A 27,113-nucleotide genomic window follows, 5' to 3' on the forward strand; every position below is an offset into this window, starting at 1 on the left:
GCTTTATCTCCATCTTCCCGGGGAGCAAAACCCCAGGCATTCTGTCTGCTCTCACCTCAGCTGCAGTGAGCATGCCCAACACAGCACAGCTGCACCATGAAACCACCTGTGATGGGAACTGTCGTTAATTTCAGAAGCTGGTGAACGCTGGTGGAAGGTAGTGATTGACTCTAATGCTGGTTTTAGTTTTCTTTTGTAACAGCCAACTCTGCTTAACATCAGAGGCTTCACCACATGGTTGTGCCCATAACCCCATAGCAGAAAGGAGCTGTGGATCTCGGGGTGAAGGCCAAGATAAGGACACCTTCCTGCTCTCCTTGCTCACTAGAAAAGAGCGTAGTTTCCGTTTGAGGACACACGAAGCATGGGTAGCTATGTGGCTGGTAACTGCCCTTGCTTTCACTGCCCCAGCCCTGCAAGCTGGAGAACAACAAAGCAAGGGAAAAGGGAGGTATTGAGCAGCAGAGGCTGCTTTTCAGGCTTTTACCATTCATCCTGTACCGTGCAGAGTTGTTGCCGGCCCACACTGAAGGTTAACAGTGACCTCTCAGTGCAGCAGACTGTGTTTGTACAGTACTGGTGCAGAGTCCCCTGGGCTCTGTAAGCCTGCACAGTTAAGCCAGTGAGCAGTGATACAGCCAAGAGGTTACGGAGCAGCAGAAAAGAAAGTGTATTAGTTATCGACCAGTGCTTAGGTTAGCTGTTTCTTACTGCCCAACCTGGCTCCTATTGGGCACCACCTGATGCCTGGCTTGTAATGAATCTCCTCTTGGCATCTGTGTGCTTCCACTTAAACTGCATTCAGTAATCAGTGAGGCCTGAGCTGCAGTCAGGAGCCTTTGCCTAGGAAATTACCTCTGGAAAGGAGACTCAGATCTCGAATGCACCTCTTAGAGAAGCAAGACGAGAAGGAATCCAAGGTAAGAGTTGCTGTTCTTTATGTCTTATGTATATGATATGTCAACACTTTGGCTGAAGTATCTGAGGTTATTCATAACACAGAGTTCAAGCAATGGTCCTCGAGGTGGCAAACAATCCTGCTCTTGCTGACTGCTCGGCTCCAGAGGTGTTGATTTCTTCCTTTCAACTGACTGGTTGTAAAAAATGCCAGAAGCTGGCTGGCTGTGGCAAAGGACCTGTGAGCCTGGCAGGAGGTCCCTTCTTTGTGGTTAAGCACTGACTGTTGGCTGTCCTAGAGCTGGGTTTCCTTGATATCTCTATTTCTAGTCTGGCATTGCTTTGTTTGACCAAGTTTTACTACTGGCTTGTGGGCTCTTAATGCCATATGCAGCAGCTGAAATCTGTTCTGTGCAGAGATGGGCCTCACGCTGCCCTTACAGGCATTTCCCAGTTACATATGGTTGTTGGTTAAATGTTATTTTCAAACAGGTTTTCCTCTTCTGCTCCTTAATTAATAATAACATGGTAAAAGAGAATAATATGCATATCTGGGTTTGGTTTAAGGGTACTGTTGAGCTGGATTGCCTGAACCCAACCTTTGAATTATTGTTGAGGTTAAAGGAATAATAGAACAGATTACCACTACAGATTTTCTTATCAACCTCATGACCATGTTCCTCAAATCCAACACTTTAACTACAGAAATGAGAGACTATCAGAGCTCAAGTCTAGTGACCTGAGACTCACATCATGATCCTGCTGGAGCAAGCAAAAAAGCACTTCTGCTAAATTTCAACTCTTTAGCGCTATGCACTGGACAACATTTTTTATTTTTCTTTTTAGTTCTCTTGACCGTGAATGGTCATGCTTCACATCAAAGCTTTTGAGTTCAAACCTCTTCTCTCTTGGCCAGAGGGAAGCCTGCAAACAGAGGTTACTACTGATAACTGGTGAGCCTCAGCCCTGTGGGGCTGCTCCAGAGATATTTCTGTTGATGCTCCAGAGGATGGACAGCTTTGCTTTCATCTTTAATCTGGGTGCTTCAGGCCGCAACCCCTTTCACCAAATGGGCTCCTGTCCCATTTCAAATAATAACTTCAGCTGTTTCCAGGATAACAGTGATGTCAGACCTGTGCTTGCATCAGGCTGTGACTGAAGAACTGAAATTCATTTTCTTCATGCAAATAAAATGCTTAAGCAAACCATGGACTTGGGGGCAGCGGGGGCTTGGGAGCATCTAGAATACCTTGCATGGGAAAGTCTGTTTTGTAGACCAAAGTAGGAGACTGCTTTTGAACACCATTCTGACATTTTTCTCCAACTGGGACAAAGGAGGCAGTAAGATATAAAATTAATTCATGGTTGCCACGGAGTGAGGCTGCCAGCAAATCAGGCAAAGGGGGGGGTGGTCTTCAAATGCTCTCAAGTAAGAGCAAGAGAAAAATATGTCATCTTTGGCAAAGATTGCATTGTGTTGTCCTGTGCCAGGCCTCTACCAAACACCATGCAGGCACCAGGCAAGGCTTCATTTCCTGGTACATACTGTAGAACTAGGCAGTCCTGGCACTTCCAGGATTATGAGAATGCCCCATCCTTAGGAAGCATGCTTGTTGCTAATAGTCCAGCACTCCACAGCTCTTGCACTTTGAATGAAATATCCATTTTAAAAGCTTAAAACCATCGTTTTAGCCTGGCAATGTTTGTATACATGGGTGGGAAATAAAGGTGGCATCAAGAAATGGTGCATTGAGGATACAAGACAGACTGAGCAAACACAAGTTAAATTTGGGGCCTCTGCTGATAAGCCCTCTGGTTAAAAAAGCTGGCACAGGACCCTGCAGAGCGGGGAGGATGCATTTCTCAGGGTCCTGTCTATCCCTAGGATAAGAGCTTCTCTTTGGCTTTGAATCCCCCCCTGGCTGCTGAATTGAGCAGTGACCGTAGTAAAACCTTTAGCTGCCACTTAGCAGAACAAAGTCACTGTCGCTCACGTCTGCCTCCCTCACAGGGGATCAGACACAAGGCAGGCTGGGCAGCCCTTCTCTAAAGACAAAGCATTTCTCACGTCTATCAGTCCATTGAAAGCTTTCTCATTCACACTTATGTTAACATTCTTATCCCGGGAAGGTTAAAGTTCACCAGTTTCCCAAGAAGTTCCTCCATGGACTGTTTTCGGCTTAAAATTTCAGAACAATTCTTCCATAGATGCAGCTGTTGAGCATTTGTGCCCTCGCAAAGTGGAAGGGAATGTTCTGAACTCCCCCCCACGCTCCCTGCATTGAGTGTTAGCTCATGTCTGCAGCCCCCTTCCCAAGAGCCAGCCCCTCATATTACTAAACAAGCAACAACACTGTGTGCACAATATAATTTGTCCTTTTGTCCAAGGTTTTCCATTGCAAATATTGATCTGCCCACCACCCAATGCTAGCTAGTTTAGACTGAGTCTGGGATTGAAAAACCACCAAAATACTTAACATGCCAGAAGGATTTTCAGCTCCTGACGTCAAGGTGCTTTACAAACTGCCTGTGATGCAGGGGGAAACTGAGGTATGAGGTATGACTTTGGAGAAAGTCGTAATTTTGCTTCACAAAGTCAGTCCCTTTCTTATGAAAGGGTTTAGCCTGTGCTCCATGAACAATCCAACTGTGTCATCCCACACTCTGGAAATTTCATTCAAGTTTAGGCTAGAATTTCTATAGCTGTGCTATGCTATGTGTCTACCCTGAGGGAGGGGCTGCAGCAAATTTCAAAGTCAAAGAGAATTTAAGTCAAAGCACCACTGATGCGGTTGTAGTTCATTCACCAATTAACACACTTGCTACTTCTCCTTATGTCTGCACTTGATTTGGTGGTTTAGCTGAATTCTGGTAAAGGCAGCAAAGCTGGGATTATATGTACTGTTCTGTGTGTTTAAATCTGTACAACACTGGCTCTTTTAGATCTAACAAGTAAAATTCCTTCTGATTTCAAACAACCTCTTATGATATTTGTCTGTTCCCTCTTCACCCTCCCCAGTTGTCTCAGTGCCTTCTTTGTCCTCCAGAGGATCTGCGGAAATCCCTGGCTATAAAACTGTAGCAATGTTCTAAACCCATTTATCTTTGCCCAGTGATTTTGGAGGATTTTATCTTTCCTCTTAAAAGTTTTGGGGATGTTGAGTTTGATTTCTCCCAGTTTTACTGGCAGGTCTTAGTGACCTGTATTAGAGTTTTATATCTAAAAGCAAGATACAGTCAGCTTTCTGTCAGAATATGACGACACTGTAAATCTGCCTTTTCGGGCCCTTGTGTCAGCCAGAAATGCTGCAGCCACATGGCACACAGCAGTGATAGGCTGCAAATGTGCCCTTAATGTTGCACCAAGCAGCTTTGTGCCAGATCAGGTGTCAGCTGTCCTCTAATAGCTGGTGGAAGGACAGGATGAGCACTGTACCATGTGCACTGGCTAATTTGATGGAAATATGATTATCTGGCCTTTCTAGAAACAGATCAAACATGCACTGCGTGTGAGCCAGGAGTGCACAAATCTGGAGATAACTGTGGCTCTGAGTTTCCCTCATCCAAACTGTGAGCTGGCCACTGAAATTAGATAATTGCTAGCAAAGAGTAGATAATGGCTAACAGCTTGACTAAAAGTTCTTTGCCCTCTTCATTGTTCAGCTTTCTTTCAGTAGAAGGGACATTGTCATTTTGTTAATAACCTAGTCACAGGCAGGATGCTAATTCCTGTTCTCTTTCAATCTCTCGTTACTCCACATCCTTTCCCCTGGAAAAACCAGTCCATCAGCCCCCCGAAGGTCCCTAGCAGCCCTTGACATTCCAGAAGCCCACTGTGACCTCACTCACAGCTTTATCTCCATCTTCCCGGGGAGCAAAACCCCAGGCATTCTGTCTGCTCTCACCTCAGCTGCAGTGAGCATGCCCAACACAGCACAGCTGCACCATGAAACCAACTGTGATGAGAACTGTCGTTAATATCAGAAGCTGGTGAACGCTGCTGGTGGAAGGTAGTGATGCTGGTTTTAGTTTTGTTTTGTAACAGCTAACTCTGCTTTACATCAGAGGCTTCACCACTTGGTTGTGCCCATAACCCCATGGCAGAAAGGAGCTGTGGATCTTGGGGTGAAGGCCAAGATAAGGACAAGTTCTAGTGAGCAAGTTCTCCTTGCTCACTAGAAAAGAGCGTAGTTTCTGTTTGAGGACACACGAAGCATGGGTAGCTATGAGGCTGGTAACTGCCCTTGCTTTCACTGCCCCAGCCCTGCAAGCTGGAGAACAACAAAGCAAGGGAAAAGGGAGGTATTGAGCAGCAGAGGCTGCTTTTCAGGCTTTTACCATTCATCCTGTACCGTGCAGAGTTGTTGCCGGCCCACACTGAAGGTTAACAGTGACCTCTCAGTGCAGCAGACTGTGTTTGTACAGTACTGGTGCAGAGTCCCCTGGGCTCTGTAAGCCTGCACAGTTAAGCCAGTGAGCAGTGATACAGCCAAGAGGTTACGGAGCAGCAGAAAAGAAAGTGTATTAGTTATCGACCAGTGCTTAGGTTAGCTGTTTCTTACTGCCCAACCTGGCTCCTATTGGGCACCACCTGATGCCTGGCTTGTAATGAATCTCCTCTTGGCATCTGTGTGCTTCCACTTAAACTGCATTCAGTAATCAGTGAGGCCTGAGCTGCAGTCAGGAGCCTTTGCCTAGGAAATTACCTCTGGAAAGGAGACTCAGATCTCGAATGCACCTCTTAGAGAAGCAAGACGAGAAGGAATCCAAGGTAAGAGTTGCTGTTCTTTATGTCTTATGTATATGATATGTCAACACTTTGGCTGAAGTATCTGAGGTTATTCATAACACAGAGTTCAAGCAATGGTCCTCGAGGTGGCAAACAATCCTGCTCTTGCTGACTGCTCGGCTCCAGAGGCGTTGATTTCTTCCTTTCAACTGACTGGTTGTAAAAAATGCCAGAAGCTGGCTGGCTGTGGCAAAGGACCTGTGAGCCTGGCAGGAGGTCCCTTCTTTGTGGTTAAGCACTGACTGTTGGCTGTCCTAGAGCTGGGTTTCCTTGATATCTCTATTTCTAGTCTGGCATTGCTTTGTTTGACCAAGTTTTACTACTGGCTTGTGGGCTCTTAATGCCATATGCAGCAGCTGAAATCTGTTCTGTGCAGAGATGGGCCTCACGCTGCTCTTACAGGCATTTCCCAGTTACATATGGTTGTTGGTTAAATGTTATTTTCAAACAGGTTTTTCTCTTCTGCTCCTTAATTAATAATAACATGGTAAAAGAGAATAATATGCATATCTGGGTTTGGTTTAAGGGTACTGTTGAGCTGGATTGCCTGCACCCAACCTTTGAATTGTTGTTGAGGTTAAAGGAATAATAGAAGAGATTACCACTACAGATTTTCTTATCAACCTCATGACCATGTTCCTCAAATCCAACATTTATCTAGAAGAGCAGCAGGTGTCAACCTCAGTCCCTTTCTATTCTGTTGTGCTTTGTGAAGGAAATGACTCCCAATCTTTCTTGTTGCTCATATTTCAGGGATAGATGATGCCTGTTTCTTACGGCCTAGGCAAAATTTCCAAGTTAACAGTTACAGGTTTGAAATTATTCAACATGAAATACTTGTTGTCTGTTGTGCAAACTGAAGTCCTGCAGCGCTAAGTCAAAAATGTCTCAGTAACTTTATTGTCACTTCTCTTTAATTTGTCTGTATGTACATACCAGCCACAGGCTATAGGGCGGTAATACGGTTCCCCTCTTGCAGAGTGGCTGGCAAAAACATGTTCCTTGCTCTCTGTGACCAGCTTCTCGTGTTAAGGAGTTAACTTGACAAACACATAGCTTTGCCACTGCAGTTTTATACCTACCTGCTGCTTAGCACCTCCTTGCCAAAAAAATGGTAATCAAAAATGAAAGTGGAAGTTTCTGTTTCCCATCTTTCCTGAAAATTAAATGATTACTTGAGTGGGTCAGTGTTGTTGTTCAAGTGTTACCAAGCTGGAAAGGAAACATTGTTATTAAGGTAATATTATTACTGCTGTAACCTACACTTGACCTTCCTGCATTTCCTACTGACAAGGGGGGTGGATGAAACCTAAAATGTGGGTGTAACTCAGAGAGTGTGGGTATTTCTTGATATCTCTGTTCTATTTCTGACAAGTGCTGCCACACTGATAGGGCAAACTGCCCTATGGCTTGGTAGCTACTTATCAGCCCAATTCTTCAATGTAAAGCAGAGAAATAATGAGAAAACATTGCTGCTGCTTTTTCATTTCCTGAAGAGTCTGGAGTTAGCATGTGGGACACAAATGCGATGACACCGGGTAGATTTTGAAATATCTATAGCCACTTGTGCTTACAACAGTGTTTACTCAATAGGAGAAGAGATAGGTAGAAAGGAAACCGGTTTCCTGAGTTTAACAGCAAAAATATGAACTGATTTGATGGAGTAGGAACAGCAGTCGCCCTTCCACTAGTATCTGTGGTACACGTCAGCAGAGATGGTCTGGGACAGGGGTTGAGGGTAACCAGGACTGGGTACTGCAGTGTCTCACGTGAGGCTCTCTGGGCCTCTAGAGAAGCCAGGAGTCTTGGCAAAAGTTCCATGTGTCACACATAAATAGAGGCGATGTATCTCAATGTTTGTTGGTTGTTTTTTTTCAATTAAGCTAAACTACAATTTATTTATTACAGTTCTCCTTGTGGGAAACTGAGTGTTCAGGAAGCAAATACCTTAAATCTCTCATACTTTAGGTTTCCTCTCATCCTGTACATAACGAGCGCTGTTGTAGTTGTCTGTTTACAGTGTGTTGGCCTAGTTGAAGGCTGTTGTGGACCATCTATCTCTGCTCAGTTCAGACCTGGTCATGGAAACCTGTCATTAAAATCTTCAGCCTGAACAAGCACTACTCTTTGTATAACTAAGTGCCTTAAATGCCATTCAAGTTTCTGCAGTTCCTCTGAGCCTGTGCTAAGGCAAGGTACTAAGAGCTCTTCAGCTCTGATGAAGATTTGCTGCATAATAACTTGGGAAAGTGTGGGAAAGACAAGTGTTCGTGTGCACAGGACTGCAGGGAAGTGAAGAAAAAGGGCCTGTGGCACCTTTTATTCCATTCTTGAAGCAAGACCTTCATTCTGTTTCACTTAAGGAATAATTGCATTGACCATTATGGCTTTTTCTTCTAGATTTCTCTTTGTACTTCCCATTGTGTCTTAACCAACAGTTCCTCCCTGCTCCGTGCCTTTTGGATAGCAATTTGATTCATTTTCATTGACTTGGTTTGGTTTTAAGACCTGAAACCTTGGCCAACAAGGTCATTCTGCCCCCAGAAATAGCGCGCTCTGCTTCAGATTAAGTCACCAATTTTTATTTTTTTCTTTTTAAACCATGACAAAATACTGAAAAGGGAGGAAGGGCAAAAAATACCTATTGATCCCTTGGTAAGTACAGTGGCAGTTGGAAACGTTCTTAAATACCAAACTAGAAGGACTGATAGCACCAAAATCTGTGAAATACAGTGAACCTGCACAGTGTGACCTCTCTGAAGGGGGTTTGTTGAAGAACAAGGGTGTTTAACGTGTGCCTGGAGAGGAACCAGGATGTGTCTGTGCCAGCAATCCCAGAGATGCAGAGGCTTTAGATAGCATTTAGATACAGAAAATCCTGTGGCAGAAGAGGAGGAAGGGATCAGCCAGGGGGACAGAGGAGTTGAAAGGAGAATGCACTGATGACATGGGTATGCAGATTGCAGAAGAGGTAATTGGCACTTCTCTCTGGAGCTCGGAGGAGAGGGATGAGGGCAGTGCAGCACTGCTGGAGGCTTTGCTTATTTGTTGGGTTTGTTGTTATTTTTCTAAAGACGAAAAATCCAAAGGAATTGTCGGGGAAACCATCCAACCAAGGCAAGCAAGCCTTGGGCTCATCATCTGTCCATATTTTGCTGCCCCAGAATCCAGTGCAAAGCAGAGCCATGGAGAGCAGGAATTTCATTGTATTAGGAGATGGCCGTTATGAGGAGTGCCTTATGTTTTCTTGCTACTGATGCATCTTGGTCCTTCAGGTTTTTCTCTCCAACTGCATTCATTGTTTTTCATGTTTTCTTCAGTGACTCTGATAAAGAAGAGTGGAGGGTTACCCACCTTTCTCCCTGGTTACCCACATGCTGTAAGGGGAACTTGAAAGAGGGCTCTTAAAAGGAACTTAAGAGAGCTTCTTCCTTGCTTTGTACAGCTAAGAGCCTGTGACATCAAAGCTATCTGCTTTTTGAGTGTGCTTTCCACCCCACTATCAAAAATGCTTGCATGGCCTGTGCAGTGAGAGGAGGGGATCCATGGCAGAGAACGTGGCTACTGTGACCATGAGAGTGGCTCATAGGCTGCCTGGAGATGATCCATCCTGGAGAAACAGCACTTGCTTCCTTGATCTTTTTCTTTCAGTGCAGTTAAGTTCTGGGTGGGATTTTCCTCCCAGATTTGCCAAGCTTTGTGACACAGTGTGCTGAGGGTAGGAAGGGCTGTGGTAAGAAATGCAAGTCCTAGTCTCTGTGAGGTGAAGACAGTTTTTGCAGACAGCGTAGGCCAGGAGGTGCTGGGATGAGGCAGGAGGACAAGAAAAGCATGGTCAGTTGATTATTGTAGAAGACAGTATGGGTTGCCCTCGGTCAGCTGAAGCAGACCTTGTGTGCTGTTTGTTTTCCATAATAGAATATTTTTAAAGTCTGAGGACTGGAGCTTCTTCTCATCAAAGCTTTTCAAGATAAGACCCAGGCACAAAGCCTCGCCGCCCGTTCCTTTCTGCTGTCCACCAGCCGTCCTCGTTTACTTCAATGACAACTACAATGTCTCCTTCACTGATGTCCAGTTCATCCGTATTCTGAAAGGAAACAGGGAAAGGAAATGTGGTGAGCCTGAGAGTACAGGAGAGCCCAAGCATGTATCTGGTGATGTTTTTTTACGCTGCCTTCCATCAACAGTCTGCCAGTGTCATTTGGATTGGGAAAGAGCCTGCAATACCAGACAATGAGAGATTAAGTGCTTACTAAGATGACTATTTCCTAAGATCCTCAAATTTCTCTGGTCCCCATGGTGTCTAGTCCTGAGGAACTTGACTATTGTATCATTGGAGAAGGCTGGAAAGGGTTAAATCTGACTGTCCTAACCCAGCTAACCATGACCCTTTTGTAGTCTGCAGGTGTTGCTAAATAAAACAGTGCACAGCTTAATTCCCAAGGGAGATAAAAGCAGTGTCTCTACTAATCCAGGCTTTAAATAAGTCTCTCAGTTTTTTTAATACAGAACAGAGGTGACCAGTGGAGGTACCAGGACTCTTCCTGAGATAGGTAACTTTTATCTCTGGGACAAATGGAATAGTTGCAAGTAAACTATTGCTGAGCTCTCCAGCAGCTATCAGTCTGTTCAGTGGTGCTGTCCTATTTTCCATAGGAAACCACTTTGCTACCCGCAGTGTAGTAAAATAGAAAACAGGGCAGGAGAGGCTTCCAGATATGTTTGATGCATCAGCTAAATCTAAATTTAATGTACCTGAGTAGGTAAGAACGGACTCGAAAAGCGAGAGGCCTCAATATACAGTATACTAAAAGTAGTAACAGGCTCTTTTCTCAGCAGGCAAAATCCATGTGTGTCATATTTTGAAGGCACCTCCTGGAGTAGGGATATGATAAAGAGATCCCGCAGTCTCCTCAGGGGAACTGGCATTAACAGTGAGGTGCTTTCAGCTGTGCTTGGATGAAATTTCAGGCAAATAATAAAAGAGGGTTTAGAACAAAGCAAAACAAAGAACATATAATAAAGGTGTCAGAACACTGCTGTACCTAGAGAAAGCTCTCCTTTCCAGCCCTTTCTCTGTTTTCATAATTTATCTGGCTACCAGGTTTTGTCATATGTCAGCATTTCTTCAGTGTGGGTTATTGATAGCAGTCCCCTTGGTGCAAGGGTCTGTCTGCACTTCTGGATGCTGCTCCTTCTGCTAATCTAAAGCTAATAAAAGGAACCTTTAAACTGACATGTAATTAAATTGTAAAAGTCCCATTAGGGGAGGCTAATGGTTTAGCGAGAGTCCAAGAGGTTTTAGAGTCCATCTGAATAAGAAAATATTCATAACCAGTCCATTCATAACCTTTGGTAATGGTACAATGCCTAGGTAGGTCTGAAGCCAGTGAGAGTTCAATATCCCAGTTAAGGATGCAGGTTGCTCTTTATAAGAGTCTTTTTTATAAGAGTCTTTTGGTACCTGGACCCATGGGCTGCTCTTTATAAGAGTCTTTTGGTACCTGGACCCATCCACTGTGATTCTGCAACTTGCAACATGGAAGTACAGGGAAAGAGTGTCATTTATGGGGATTCCATCCTCTCCAGCACGGAGAGCACCTCAGCTAAAGCCAGGGTGTTAAACTGGAGCAGGACTCTCCAGATAAGTGAGATAAATAGAAATTCTTATCTAAGAATTTCTTAGATAAGCATCTCTCGCACATTCTTACACAAGGAATCTGTAGCCATTTTCCTGAGAAGAACATTTCACAATATATGTGAGTTCAGAATGCACAATATTGCATACATAGCCATCATGCCCTAAAAAAATTAAGTTTTCCTTGCGTTTGTGGTCTCCTGTACCTTTAGAAGGAGCTTGTAACAGCTCAGCACTAATTTAGGAGCGATTACAAATGTGTAATCACTTGCAAAAGATGTTCTTGTTTCATCTCGAGGCAGCATGGTACAGTGATGTGTTGGGATTATTGATCAAGGTCACTTGCAGAAGCCAGCAGTTCTCTCGGTGTCCCTGGCTGTGAAGTGAAGATAACACTTCCTTCTCAGAATTAACACTTTCAAGATGTTTGGATCAACATCATCTATTTTAAATCTGATGCTATGAAATATTTATTTTGCAGTCTTCCGTTACCTGGGCTGTGTAGTCATAAAGTACTCTGTAGTCCTGTGATGACGTGATTCCAGCTTGTTCATTTACAAAGATCGGTGCATAGACTCTCTCTGTCTCCTCTGCTGGGGACGGGGGTGAGGGGGGACAAAACAAAAAAACCCACACAGAAACAAAGAGTTCAGTTGCTTATAAATGCATGGGATCATCTGCAAGAGTTCACAAATACAAGGGTTTCTGTTCTCTCTCTGTCTGGAGATGTACATGTATAGAAAAGCTGCTGTGAACTGTAGGTAAAGTCTTGCACAAGAACTGTGTCCCATTGATTAGATGACAATACACCCATTACACTTTGTGGGAGGTCAGAAACTAGCTGTAGCCTTGTCCTGGTTGGGAAAAATGTTTACCCTGCTAAAGCACAATCCAAATGGTCCAAAGAGGGAAATGCTGTGACTAAACTGCTTTAAAATGGTTGTTGCTGGTGGTATAAAATTCTAGCAGTTCAGTGACTCACATAGTGCTTCACTGGACATTTTGCAGCAGTTTCCATAGTTCCCAGACAGCTATTTGTCACTGACGTAATTTTTTTGGGAAGATGTTTTAATCCAGCTTGTCATAATTAGGGAAACCTGTTACTCCTTCCCAGCATCTGCCTGGGAGCTTCCCCTGCCACTGAGGTGAGCAGAGGTTTCCCATATATGACTCTTCAGTGGGGACAACTGAACCCGTGTCTTGCTCTAAGGAGCACTGTCAGCTCCTTGACTTTTCAGATTTTGACAGACAAACACGGGAGCAGTTGAAAAAGCTGAAGGCAGAGAGTGTTAGCCATTCCTGAAGGTCTTGTCCAGGGAACGTTCTCCCCTCCTGTCCACAGCCTATGGAAATTCAGGAGTGAGTACCCTCAACTGCTCAACACCGCATTGCTCGATGGGTGCCGGAGCCCGAGCTGGTGCCTGGCAGGTCCAGCTGGTGTTGGGTACCACTGGGGACTGTCCCCTGGCTGAGCACCAAACACAGCAAGTGAGATAGCCCGGGCTCGATTCTGGGTGCCCAAGCAGGCAGGCCTGGCAAAGGAGATTGATTTGGCTGTGTTTTAAAGCTCTTCTAAGCCAGCTTTTTGTTTCCTTTAGGCAAGAATCACAGTTAAAATGTTTTCCATTTAAATCAAACCAATAAAAATGTCATAAGCTGTTACTTTCTGCATAGTCAAAATACCGTTTAAATGTTGTCTGATAAATGCCTCGTTTCAAGGGTTACAATAAGACAGTGTAACTGTGAAACAAGAGGGATATTTGCATTCCTAAGGAATGAATCTGGTCTGTTAAAAACTTCATGTATTCCCTGGGGCTTTTCAGAGCTACGGTGTTCTACCTTAGGAGAAAAATAATATCTCAGTCAGACCGTGTTGTTCTGAATGTACAGTTCTCCCCCTGCCTAGACAGAGTTTTTGAAGATTCTATGGATTATTTGGCGCTTTATACTGGGATATTTGTTTAATACCCATCTAAACTAAATTAATTTCCAGACTATTCTTACTCTTGACTGCCAACACATGAATATCTGCTGTATCATTTCTGCTCCGTGTCAAAGCTTGATTTAGCAAGGTGATCTAAAACAAACACATCTGGTAAACTTATTTCCTGGAGAAGGCATACCAAGAGGAGGGGCTGAAGGGGTGACACTTTCTGTGTTGTTTTTGCTGCTTCCATGCAGTAGTCCGGAAAATCTGCAGGACCAAGAGAAACCAATGACAAAATGAGTGAACAGGGCTGGATATGAGCATTCCTTCCTCTCAGCTGCCTGACTCAACCTTCCCTCCATCTGCTGCAGCACTGGGGAGATGTCACCTCTTCCTGTGGCTGTCTGCCTTCATTTCTGCTGGGGATATTTTTATCTTCAGTTAAAAATATGTTTTAAAAAATGCAGCAGAATACTCAACCATCAGCCATACTAAATTGTGCATAACATGCATCAGATAACGTTTTGTTGTTGATCCAAAGGCTCATGGTGCAAAAAATATTTCACAATATTAATATGATGAGAATTTGCAGTTGTTTGTAAGAGATTACAATCTCTTTGTCTTTGAGGAAAACTCTGATACAATTTAAAACTCCAATTTCACAATATTAATATGATGAGAATTTGCAGTTGTTTGTAAGAGATTACAATCTCTTTGTCTTTGAGGAAAACTCTGATACAATTTAAAATGCAAAGCTTGTATAACGAGCTTTTCTAAAAACTGTGAGTTTATTTGAATTTTTAATATTTTTTTTTTAAATCTATCCCTAGTTATTTTCTATATCACAGCTGGGTACTGGAGACTAAGTGACACTATGGGTTAGGATTCTCAAGCATAGATAAAAATAGCATTGCATGCTTAAAGCATATTTAAAGGGTCTGATTTTTCAGCTGCTGAATGCTCAATGTTTCCGGAAAATGGACATCCAGCTCAACAGTTTGGGAAAAACTCAGACTGAGTGTCTCTGGGCTGCTTGCCCATGCAGGGCACGCTTGTATTCTAAATGGCAGTACAATTGTGTTCTGTAACTCTCTGGGATGCAGCATTAGAATTCATTAGTAGAGAAGATCTGGTTTCCGACTGAAAAAGCAAAGTATTGTGTATAAACCTTATCAGCTCACTAACAAGCCTGGACCACGTTTTAAATGGGAGATCACAGCCCACTCCTTGTCTTTCCCATGTAATGAGGCTTGTCAAAATATAAAGCTCTTCTGCTTTAAATATGATGCCATTCCCACTGTGAAATAGCCATTTAAGTATAAAATATTTAAACCAATAGATCTGCTGTGCTCTTCTGCTGATATAACTGCATCCACGCTAGGGCATTTACCAGCATAAATAGATCAGAAAAAGAAGAATCGCCTCCCTAATCATCACGGTTATTCTGCTAAGTGTTTTTTCCTTTGGTTCTAGCTATAGAGAGCAGCTCTTTGTTCCACTCAGCTGGGCGGTGCGGTGAGCCAGGAGGTATTGCTGGAGAAGACAGCTCTCCCCAGCCTTTGCTCCCAGCCAGATTCACCTTTGCCCTCCCCTGAACAAAGTGGTTTTGTTGCCGCGCGCCCTGACTCACCAGGAAAGAGGAAATGACTGAATGCAATCCATTGCTGGCCAACTAATTGTTTGATGAACTCGTCCCCTTGTCTCTCTTCCCACTAGGCCATGGCAAAATTACCCTGACCCTGCTTTTAATAGGTTTACTTCTTCTGTCAAGTTATATTTATTGATACGTAGCTGCCTCTTGCTACAGTGCAGGAAGTAATAACTTTCCAGGTCCTGGTTCCTGTCATCATACGTTGCTGTTCATATGGAGAAATAACTCTTCTGGGAACCAAAGTTTCCTACTCACCTCTTCATCATGCCACAAGAGTGGGTTGGGCTGCTGTTGCTCCGGTTTGGTTCTCTGCTGTAGTAGTTCTCGTAGCCTATTGCATCTGCACCAGGGCAAGAAAAATGAGATGTTCAAACAGGCAAAACTTTTATTTTTTTCCCCCTCACCAGAATGCAACCGACCGTAATGGCCATCAGAGGTGGCTGAAGCAGCTCAGAGGGACCTGAGGACTTGATAAAAGCCATTCAAGTGATTGTAAGCAGATAGGTCCCTGGTAGAAAGCCATGTGCAAACTGAGACAGCACAGTCGAGGTCCTGAAGAGCTATTCTACTCGCTGTGGCTAAACCTAAGTGAGACAGCAGTTTCCTCCATGGCTGTTTCCTCTGTTGCCTTAAATCTCAGGATTTAGGAGAGCAGAGTGTGGTCACTGGGAGCCTGGGACCATGCTCACGATACAACTGGCTGCAGTGTGGTTTGTTTATTTTTTTCTTGATGTATTGAGTTAGGAATTTTTGTCGGAGCTGGGGACATTTCTGAACATTATTGCCAGCAGCAATAATGAGCAATTTCCTGGTCTGTGCTTGTGCTTGAGTGTCTCCCTACCTTCCCTATCTCCCCCATCCACCTCCTGAGAGCTGATTTGCTGTTTACCCAGAGATATTTGTTTTTGTTCTCTCAAGCATAGTTATGTTACAGTTCCTTCACTCTCCCCTATGGTGTCGTTAAGGGTGAAATTGAGACCATTTCCAAGTCTAGCTTTACAGATTAAATGGTTACAGATGGATTTGTTTATTGTACATCTAGTAGTTCCCAGTGTAGTTGCTTAGAGCTGGTGGCCACGCACCCTTTCTTCCTGCTCTGTGTTAAAGCCAAACAAACGTGAGTGAAGTCTGGGATTATCTCAGTTCTGATAGCAGCCAATTAAGAAAGACACATTGGACTTGGGCTAAAGGTTGTGTTGACATTCTCACACTGGGTCAGCCAAGATCATAAGTAGAGCGGGCATGTTCAACTAGGGAGTGTGAAATATCCTTACAAGTAAGATTTTCAGTAATTAGGGACTTTTTTGTCCAATTCAAGGGTCTCCTATTACCTTTCTAGAATGTCACCTTGTTATAGTTTCTAGTCTATAATGCATTGTAAGGTTAGGTAGAAAAGAAGAGTGAACAGTAGCATCAAAACCCAAAAGGTTTGGTCAGGATGAGGGTCACGATGCAAAACTGCACGTGGGTTTCCTCCTGCATCTTGCAAATAATAAAAGACATCAACAGCTCACCATGTGCTACTGCACAAACTCATTAGGAGAGCTGTGGAGGTACCAGGATGTTACTTCCAGAACATATCACCTTCTAGAAGGTGGCAAAAAAAACCCAACAAAAAAGCAAATCAATGGTTTCTTTGCCTTTCATAAAGCTCTCAAGTGTTTTTCTCACCTATTTCTTATTAGAAATGAGTCCTGACATAGCCAAGAGCTGTTTGCAGAAAATTGCCTAGGCGACTGGGGAATGAGAAATCTCACATAGGAGGGGGGAAAAAAAGGAAAAAAAAATCAAACCAAACTCTAGCCGAGAATTATAAATTTCTTAGTATGCAGAAGTCGTTTCACACTGTTGCAAGGCACAGTTCTCCCTTCTGCCAGTGAAAATGTAGGTTTTTCCTTGGTAAATGCTCCTATATGATTGAATTTAACTCCTGTATGTGAAGAATAAACTATAGCAACAAAACGGCATTCAGTGCATCCGCATCAATACATTAGTTTAAAAAAAATCCCCAAATCCCAATTCTTAATCATCATAGGTGTAATGACAGGAAGGCTGAGTGCTGAGTTAGGGACAGCATCCAGCTCTGCTGAGGATGTTCCAGGCTGTAATTGCCACCAGCTCGGAGCTCCGTACGAGATAATTATCCCTTGGGCCAGGGTATTCACACTGCTGATGTTTGTACCTGTACAGCTCCTAGCACGGGAGGCTTTTATCAGTATAACATTTTCTCATGCCAGTATAGCTTATTCCCCATGCTAAATGGGGGTAAGCTCTGCTGATGCTGCTGAGGGCATGCTAAGGGGATTTTCTCTTCGGTGTAACAGTATGGTGTCAGAGCAGATAGTGGAACTGAAACAGTAGCTGTGCACAGATTAAAAAAAAATAAATGGAGGAAGAGATCTTTTCAGCATAGATATGCATCATCAGCTAATGAAGAGATGAAATAGGATATTTTTTTTTCCTCTCCTACAAGGGCTGTGAATCTTTGTTTACTGCAGCAGCTGCACAGAAGTGCAAGCATTCACTCAGTCTCTAAAAACCTTGTATTGCTTGTTGAAGTAAGAGGGTGTGGTTTGTGTTTGGCCATTTGAATCATTAGATAGCCTCCCTTACGGTGATGTTTTTGGAGAACTCCTACCCCGGAGCAGCATGTTTTCACTTTAGCTCTTAGCTCTTGCTGTCCCAGTCTCCATTTCAGCCCAGAGGTTCTGATCACTGAAGTCATTGAAAAGGCTGCTTTGGCTTGAATGGGCAGCCTGTGAACCTTTACATTGCTTCTGTATGCTGGAAAAAAGCCAATTTCATTCAAAATCTCCCCCAACTGGGGTCTTGCCCTTATACAAACAACTTCCTGAGAGGACAAAAGATGTTATTCCCTATTGGGCAGGTGGAACAAAGCAGAATACAGAGTCTGGTGTTCTCTGTGCTGCAAATGAAGAGGCAGCGTCTCTGGCAAGGGGACACCAGGGTGTAGTTACATGGTAAGTTGGCTCTGACTTGTCACCACTGCAGGAAATTGAGGTTGCCATCTCCACGAGGCAGTTTGCCACCTCCTTAGCGGTGCCAGTTCAGCTCTACTGTGAAATGAGCCTGGTTGAAAAACCAAAACAATTCTTTTTTTTTTTTTTTCCCCCTTTCTTTCTTTTTTGGAGGGTTATTTTTAACCTGGACCATTCAGTTATGCCCCTGGCAGCCCTGCACAGGGAATGCTGGCAGCACAGGGAGGGGGAAGTGAGCCATGGTGGGTGGGAATGAATTACCAGAGCAGAAACTCCTTCAGCTTTGGCTTCACCTCCAAAGGACATGTTCTGCACAACTGCAGCCTTAGCCTAATGGGTGACTCATCTGGCGAGACCAATAGGAATAATTACCTGGAGGTTGTGTTCCTGTCATTTTAGTCTTAATGAAGTAGTCTATGTCTGACTCTATGATGCAGTTCTCCAAGCTTACTCGAACCTCTTCATACAGCTACAAAACAGAATCCAAGAACTTAATTTAATTTTTAACATTTTACATTCAATTAACAATTACTGCTCTTCTAGTACTTTCCTCTTAAGAGGCACTTTATACTTGACACATGTCTGATCTGGATGGGTCTTTGGCCCGTCCCTTGTACAAACATTCTTGTAAACACAATTGTTTATTTGTGCTCTGGATATTCTTCTAAGCAAGGAGGACAAAGGCAGTCCAGGGCTTTTCAATGCAATAAAAAAATTAATAGCAGGAAGCAAGCATTCAAAGGCAAAACTAGGGTATTCTTTATGCCTCCAATTTTGAGACCATGTCTGGATGCCTTTCTGAAAGTTGTGCATGTGCCCAAATGTATTTGACTGAATGTTCTGGTAGCTGGAAACATTCCCCAACAAACTGAGGGGAGGGGACATCCAAGTGTCACCAAGTGTGACACGGGCCATCTACATCCAGGCATATGTCTGGTTTACATCTAGAGGGATCAAGCTAGATTGAGAGTACTCCCCCTCACTGAACATGCACAACAGCCCATGCATGCAGAGAAGGGCAAGCTAGTGCTGTGTTGTCAGAGCACTCTTCCTCCTCCTCTTCCTCCTCTGCATGTGAAGCTACTTGGCAGGTGCCCCTACCTCGTCATCCTTCACACACTGCATGGAGAGCTGGTTGCAGTGAACCCACAGCGAGTTGCGGAGGATGGTGATGCGGTCGCACTCCTGCAGCTGGAAGACCTAAAGCCAAAGAGAAGATGTGGGGAGGCCTCATGGTAGTTATTGACTTGCATTGCCGACAGCCATGAGGCTGGGGGTCCTCTAGGCCGTGTTGCTATGTCTGCAAACTGTTCTGAAGGGTCCTTTATAAAGGATTTCAGAGTCGGGGTCCTGTCTCACCATCGCACTGAAATATTGATGTTTAACAGATCAGTAGGGTACTGGCATGAAAGGGTTGTAAAAGGTAGAGCCGAAAATGCCCATCTCTGCCATCTAAATCTTCTTTTCAAACTTTTCTCTTTTGAAACTACTTGAGGCTCTCTGGAGTCGTCTCTATTAATTTTGAAGGTTATTTTCATGGTAAAGAGAAGGCATTTTTCTTTCTTCAGAATTTACTCCCCTCCTTCATCTGTCTGATTTTCTCATGCTGTTGCACAGCTTGAGAAGAATGAAGGAGGAAGAGAGAGGAAATGTGTGAACTGAGTTGGGGGAAGAGGCAGATAAACTCTTTCTGTAAAAACGTTAAAAAAAAAAAAAAAGAAGACCCTGATCTCTAAATTGTGCTGTTATAAGTAGAACATCAATTTTTGGTTTTCTATGAGGTGTGAAAAGCTCAGATGCTTCCAGCCATCTGTTTCCATCTCCATTTGCTAGTAATTATGTCCAGAACATCACAAATGTATACAATATTCAGCATAACATTCAGTTGGGTACACTGCCTGCCATCTAACATCTTACTTCTGTTTTTTTTTTTTAAGATGGTAAGTCCATCAGGGAGTCAGCTGTCATTGGGACCAGTTTCTGAGAGAAAAAGCTCTTAAAGAGAACCTGGAAGGTGGAGAATGAGTGTTTCAATATCCATTCTGAACAAAAACCTGTGGCTGGAGCCTAGACCTTACGGGGCTACTGAAATAGCACAAGAGCCAACTGGGAATTTTCCAGGTAAATGGTGTCCTGTTGGGAAATGGAGCTCATAGAATGGTTTGGGTTGGAAGGGACCTTAAAGATCATCTAGTTCCAACCCCCCTGCCCTGGGCAGGGACACCTCCCACTAGAGCAGGTTGCCCAAAGCCCCGTCGCTGGCCTTGAACCCCTCCAGGGATGGGGCATCAAAGAGAGAAGTGTTGTGACTCGGCTTGTCAAGCCCTTTGCAAAGTCCAGCTGGCCCTTGTGTTAAACAGATCCCTTGTGCCCCAGTGGCTTGTACGGGGCTACTGAAATAGCACAGGAGCCAACTGGGAATTTTCCAGGTAAATGGTGTCCTGTTGGGAAATGGAGCTCATAGAATGGTTTGGGTTGGAAGGGACCTTAAAGATCATCTAGTTCCAACCCCCCTGCCCTGGGCAGGGACACCTCCCACTAGACCAGGTTGCCCAAAACCCCATCCAGCCTGGCCTTGAACCCCTCCAGGGATGGGGCATCAAAGAGGGAAGTGTTGTGACTTGGCTTGTCAAGCTCTTTGCAAAGTCCAGCTGGCCCTTGTGTTAAACAGATCCCTTGTGCCCCAGTGGCTTGTGCGACAGACCAGACTTGTGCCCAGTGAGCCTGGGCATCTCATGCCAAGGAATATGGCTCAGCCCCCGTGATGAAGGTTGTCCCAGCCAAGATTCTTAGGCTGTGGATGTCCAGAGCTCAGCTAGAGACCTAAGCGACCTGGCATTTCCAGATTCCCCACTATGCAGCCAGAAGTTTGGAATCTTAAGCTGCTTTTGTACTAGTTTTTAAATGCCTCTTTTTTTTTTTTTTTTGGTAAAGTTTTAAAGGCCTAAAAAGATCTATCAGTTCTTCTGTCTACAAGCACTTTTGAAAGAAAGCGTTAAAGATGCCCTTCCTTTATGAACGGTTCTGTGGGCTATTCAGAATTTAGCCATGTGGGAGAAATGAAGTGGTTCGGGATGTGGAACACTTTGCTTGTTTGTTGGCTTTTTAAGAAGGGGGGAAATGTGCATCTTGGGAAAATTAAGGCTTGGCACAATTTCTGTGGAAAGTCTGCTGTGCCAGTCGTGGGACTTTCCAGTCCTCCCAGACAGGGAATATTTAAGAGGAAGCAGAGAACTGGAAAGCTATGCTCCTGGCATTTTATTTCAAGTGGAAATAAAGCCTGCAATGAGTAAACATAGCAAAATCATACTTCAGCAGATGGTCAATGTATTTGAAGGATTAATATGACCAAGCATGTGGCTGATTTGGATGTCAACCAGTTCCTGTAAATTGTTGTGCAAAACTTACCAGCCAAGTGCAAATCTCCTTGTCCATCCTCAGCATAAGGGAAACAGAGATTTTTCCACTACCACTTTTCAGATGGAAGATTACTCCATGGCAGAGGGCAGATATTAAATATATATATATTATAAATATATATAGTGAATATAAAGCACTATGCAAAATATTCTGAGTGGCTTGGATATCTTTGTTCTCAGAATGCTATGGTACATACTTTTTTAGCTTAGCCAGTTAATCTTCATTGAACTTGTGAGAAACAAACACAAAAACCTTTCCTGCATTACAAGAAGCCGTTCTGGAAGCCTCTTGCAAAACATAGTCTAAAGGGAATCTTTTGTTTGTTAATTTTTAATGGATTAGTTGAATTCTTCTTGTTTCAATTTTTAAATTCATTCTTTTAAACTAAAAATGATTTTTTATGTCTGCATTTCAGTTGATTTTCTACTGAAATTATGTCACAAAGCAGTTATTTGAGGAAAAAACCTTATCTTGGCTGTGATAGAAGACCATCCCTAAAGCTAGTGTATTCTGATGTTGTAGGTGAAAACTGGCAGCAAATGCTTGTGAATAGATTGTACCAGTTCATATATTGCTCCACTTCTCACACCTCTGCACTTACTCCTCTCCCTTATGTTTACCTACATATGCTGAACAAGCAAGGGCAGTGTAAGCAAGTGAGACAGCAGCTATTTCTAAATCAACTCCTTTTTTGCAGTATTTTTGCAGACATCTACTGAGACTCCACATAAAGCAAACAGCAAACCCCTTGGGACGATATCTCAGGTCTTAGACTGATATCTGCAAGTAGGATAAAATAAAGAGCGCACAAATATATTGCTGCAAAAGTCAATGTTTACCTCGCAGGTTTTGATATGTTCCTGTTCCCACTCTGTCCTGACCTTATCCAGCTGCTCAATGTTCTGTTTGTACACGTTCTCTGTAAACACAGACACACATAATAGAAACCCAACCGTTAGGAAAGAAATTATACAGCCTTTCTCTTTTTCTTCCTATTAAGACTTTCTGTGGGTCTTGCACTTTAGGCCTGTGATTTGCTGGAGTATCACAGGAATGTGTGAGCTTGAAACCAGTGGGCCGCCAGGATATTTGGGGTTTTTTAATTTACAACTTTATACCAGAGTAAGGATTCTCCCTGCATGGTTTGCAGATCGTCTATAAACTTTACAGTGGGGATAATGCAAATCAGAGATGAAGAGCCTGGACTGTGCTTGGGCACTGAGCATCCTTAGGCTCTTTCCGTGCTGAGCCAGCCAGGTTAACCATGGAATTTAGTGTAAACTTTTACACGAGCACTTAGGGGTGATTGTGAATAGGCTCAGATGTCTGCTGGGCTCTCCTTGTGGACGTACACTGTGTTTCTGGCTGGAGAATTCTACCATCCCCACATAGAAGGAACCTGGGGACTGTGTATCTGGTTTGGGCTGGATGGGAGCAATCTGAGCGTCGTTCTTTTGTGCTTTCAAACTTGCTTCAAGAAGAGCTTTTCTTTCCTGGGTGAAGTCCCTAGAGGAAGTCTTCTGTTAATTCTCTAACGAAAGCAGGATGTTTGCATTTCCACAAGGGAAAATAAATGTAGATGACTATCAGGTTGCTGTTTTTCAGAAGTTTCTTCATTAATCTTTAGGTAGGTGACTGGGAAACCTGACTTCTAACAGAGCCGGCCTGGGTAACTTGGATGGTGCTCTATCAAAATCACTGTGCTGGTAGATCTTTGATGAGAAAAATCTTAATTCAGTTGCAAATAGGACATCACCTGCTTCATTTGCTGCGTCTCTGCATTGCTTGGCTTTGTTCTGGCTCTGAAACAGGAAAAGAAACACCCCAAATTAATTTCTGACCATATTTTTTTGCTTCTGCCACGGGTTTTTTGTTGCCTGCTCCCTTTCCCCTTCTAGAGGAAAGGCTCAAACTTGCAGGCGCTTCTTGGCTGTCCCGGCCTTATGAAGGGACCACAATTTCACAGATGCAGCAACAGGTTGACTGATTTCAAGGGAAACCTGGCAATTTGCATCTTTCCATTTGGACACGGCTGCCACAGGAGCTCAGCGCTAGTATGATCCAGCCTGGAGCTTGTGTCTGCTGGCTGAGTTGTTTTTTTTCCTCAAGCGTTTGATGTGCTTCTCTAATAGATATTTATAAGCAGAAATAAATGGCAGGTAAAATTCTTCATCTGCTGAGCTCCTCATGTAACACACAGATTAAAAGAACCCAGCCTTTAAAATACTTTGCGAATGCCAGACTATTTTCCATAACAACTCAGAAGCCTAAAAGCAAAATTCACTCTAAGTAGAACTTCTCTTTTTTAAAAAAACACAAAAACCTGCAGCTTTTAACAACTGAAAATACAGCTATTATTGACAGCTCTGTACTCCCAGGTCTTTCTGCACAGATGGTGATGACAGTACACTAATGCACAGCTCTAGACATCAGTATCACACATTCTTCCCTTCTGCCCTTCAAGACAAGGCTCAGGTAGGGGTTCTTATGACCGTATTCCTCATCACAGCTGGCTGGAAAATGTGTAGTAAGCTGGGAACATAAGCTTCATTCTTATTTGCTTCCTGGCCCGAGCTGTTTGCGAGCGCAGCACAGAATGAAACAGCTGACATGTTTCTTGTGAGATGCCTCTCTGCATTTCAAATGTGCTGGCATATGCGTGGAGGTAACGGCAACAAAGCACCCCAGGATCCTTCTGCATGAAAGGAGCTGGGTCAGGTTTTGATGCCAGGGAAGCTGCTGAGTGTTCTGACAGAATTGCACTAGGGCCAGGGTTTCACCCCCTCTTTACAGCTAGGCTTTGGAGGGTTTTGTTCATCAAAGGTTAGTGAATGCTGGAAATAAAATGTAAAGTTCTGATGCCGTTTTTAGCCTCTCCATCCCCCCGCTCCTTGAGATGATTTTTGATCCTTTTTGCTTACACTGCACTGATTTTTATCGAGCCAAAGGGAGTTCGTTTATTTTGTTTTCTCCATCTGTTCCACTGTAAAATGTTCCCATTAAAAGTTAGTGAATTGTCAGCTACAAGTATCAAGACGATGCAATGAAGGACTGCAGTGCCTTAATTTCCAATGATTTATTTTTGACTTTGTAAATTTAGTTGAAATTAAACTAACTATAAGGAGAAAAATGTTAAGGAAAATATGCATTTTAATGTAGGAGTCTATGCCTACTAAATGCAAGCGACCAAAAGGCAAAAGTAACTGCATAACGTACTTCTGACTTGTTGGCTTTTTTTTATGAATAATTCTGGAGAAAAATCTCATTCAGTTTCCCTTCAGGATTCATAGAGCAATTAGGTCATAGCCTAGGATAAATTAATTAGATAACTTGGTCCCTTCCCTGCATTTTTAAAAACCCTTGGCCTATTGCAGAACAAGATTGCAGTTACCAAAGGAGTTTGTAAAGGAAGACTTCCTTGGGAAGGTGCTTTGTTTTGATTTTGATTCCAAGGGGTGGGTTAAAAGGGAAGGCAGCCCCTGGCATCCTGCAGAATGGGCTGGTCAATTGTATTCTCTTGTACCTTGAAAAGGAAAAAAAACCAGAGTTTTCTTTCTAAATAGCGCTGTTGTCCAAGGTACCTTTTCTGTTTGTTTCTGGTTGCCTGAAGCACTTGTTCGTTCAAAGGACTGCTCGGCCTCGTCCGCTTCCTTGCACTTCTGTTCATAGGTCTTCTTTGACTGTATGGAAATGGAATCAAACGTGAGGGCTTGGGTTAGGGAACAAGGCTGGGCTGTCTCTAGCGTGATGTTCTAGGCATTTTCTGTTTTGCAGTCAATCTTGGGGAGAAAATCAGTGCCCAGGTTTGGGCAACAGAAAAAATTGCCAATGGCACCATAAGGAGATAAAACAATAGGCCTGAGAAATTGGGCATAAACTGGGCTCTTTCCTCACAGCTCTGAAATTGTTTGCTTTGTATGATTGTAGCCAGCTCCCGGCAGGAGCGGTCATGAATACACAGGCAGCACTAGCACCGTCGGTGCATCAGGCATCTGTCTGAGCTACAGGGTAGAGACAAAATTAGGGGCCTGCATCCCCAGGGTGCCAGTGGGGAGGGGTTGTCATTTCCACAGTGTGACCTAGAGCATCAGGTGGCTGAAGCCAGTGTGTTGCCTTGTCCATTGCTCCAAGCTGTGAGACAGAGCCAGCATCTGTAGGTAACAGTCTCGGTGCGGTCCTCGGAAGCAAAAGAAATCCTTATTTGCACCAAAAGACCTCCCTGTCTTAGAGCTTCACTTAGAACAACCACATTTAAATAAAAGCTGCTAGTACAGTTCCAGCTGGAGCACTGAGGGGTCTGCAACTCTTCTTTAGAGGCAGTTGCCCACTGGAAATCAAAACCAGCTGCCTGCAGTTCCTGTACCTGCAAGCTTTCCAGTTGGAGAGGTTTCCTCCTGTTTACAAGATTCCCTTGCCGTTTTTAAAATTGTATTTACACAGACTGAAAAATTGGACTTGCTTCTGAAAGTATCCTGTTGCCTAGAAAGAATGAAATCCTGGGTGACCTGGGGCATTGTTTGTTCCACATTAACTTTCTAAGTTAATTCTGACTCTTCAGTGAGTGCAGCAGGGAAGATTCGCTTCCTCCTTGTAGGAGGAATCTCTCTCACACATGATTTTGCACTCTTACACACTCACACATTCTTGACACAGGTACATGTAATACAGATTTCATCCTGTCTCAAACTGGACCCAGTTTGCATAAAAAAAACCTGCACAAAACCTCCTTGCTTACCTCCATTGTTTTCTTATAATGGGACAACTTGCTCTTCTGCATGCGCTCCATCGCAGACTCATACTGTAAGACACACACACAAGTAAGCATTTCTTGCTTTTGACTCCCTCCCTCCCCTTCATGCCCCCTTTTTTTTAGGGGCAGAATTAGAAAAGCCATTGTCAGAGCCTTTCTGTGAGCCACGTGCCTGTGGGGAAAATGACTTCACTCTGCTTTTATAAAATGACAGGTTTCTAAATGACATAGAGAATCGAAGTGCCAGGTAAAAAAAATAATCCAAGATAATTCTGCTTCAGTTGTTTCCATTAATAGCAAAGAGGATGTAGATCTTCATTTTCTTCCTCCCTTTTTTTTTTTTTTTTTTTTTTCCCTTAAAGGGGGACCAAAAACAAAATGTAGCAATTCTTAATTTCGGGTAGAAGGAAAAAAAAAAAAAAAAAAGCCAGCCATGCAGCGAGACAGCCATGAGCAGACATCCCGGTTCCTGCTCTGTGGGATGAAGCTGTCAGCCAGGGTGGAAGGAAACAAAAGGCACTGATTAAAACAAAAAGCCTAGTCGGCGGGTTCCACCATCAGTACATAATAAGTCTCTCTCTCTTTTTTTTTTTTTTTTTTTTTTTTTTTCCCTTAAGGAGATTAAATAGCGTAACACCCAGTCACAGCACCCATCAGCTCTGCCAGCAGAGTTCCTTTCCTGGTTCAAGAGCTTGATCCTGCATCATTGCAGACCAAACCACTGTCCCACCCACGTGAGCAAGGGTAGTTGTCTGTTTTAAATACAAACAATTCCTCTGTAATTTATATTCCGTTGCTGCTGGCAAATTTATGCTTGATGCAATTTGATTTCCTTTTCGTCATCTGGTCAGCATTGGAAGGACAGTGCTGATTTCTCTATTATGGCTTTTGTTGTGATATGCTCAGCCTTATGTGACAGTGAGATATGCTCTTGTTTGGCGTGGGTTTCTTCAGTGGGACTTTTGGTCCTTTAATCTTTATATTCCGTTCAAGCAATGCTCTTTCCAAGGCTACCCAGAGGCGTGCTTCACATCGGGCTAAA

General features: G+C 43.5%; 1 protein-coding gene across 3 annotated transcripts in view; it reads right to left on the reverse strand.

Moving 5' to 3' along the window:
- Nucleotides 1–7,631: 7,631 nt before the first annotated feature.
- The window catches only part of PSTPIP1 (proline-serine-threonine phosphatase interacting protein 1), a 59,820-nt gene continuing 40,338 nt past the window's right edge, over nt 7,632–27,113 (reverse strand). The window contains exons 6-15 of one of the 3 annotated variants that reach the window (XM_014944322.1): nt 26,057–26,119; nt 24,903–25,001; nt 23,078–23,123; nt 22,203–22,240; nt 19,003–19,101; nt 18,274–18,370; nt 15,158–15,242; nt 13,448–13,518; nt 11,817–11,917; nt 7,632–9,773 (exon numbers count right to left, since the gene is read on the reverse strand). In XM_014944322.1, coding sequence (XP_014799808.1) covers nt 9,642–9,773; nt 11,817–11,917; nt 13,448–13,518; nt 15,158–15,242; nt 18,274–18,370; nt 19,003–19,101; nt 22,203–22,240; nt 23,078–23,123; nt 24,903–25,001; nt 26,057–26,119 — 831 coding nt within the window. In that variant the 3' untranslated portion in view covers nt 7,632–9,641. Of the gene's footprint in view, nt 9,774–11,816; nt 11,918–13,447; nt 13,519–15,157; nt 15,243–18,273; nt 18,371–19,002; nt 19,102–22,160; nt 22,241–23,077; nt 23,124–24,902; nt 25,002–26,056; nt 26,120–27,113 lie in introns of all 3 variants that reach the window. The other 2 variants (XM_014944321.1, XM_014944320.1) reach the window with 2 other exon arrangements.

This window comes from Calidris pugnax, unplaced genomic scaffold (assembly GCF_001431845.1).
Source record: "Calidris pugnax isolate Ruff unplaced genomic scaffold, ASM143184v1 scaffold70, whole genome shotgun sequence".
In the NCBI taxonomy this organism is placed as follows: domain Eukaryota; kingdom Metazoa; phylum Chordata; class Aves; order Charadriiformes; family Scolopacidae; genus Calidris; species Calidris pugnax.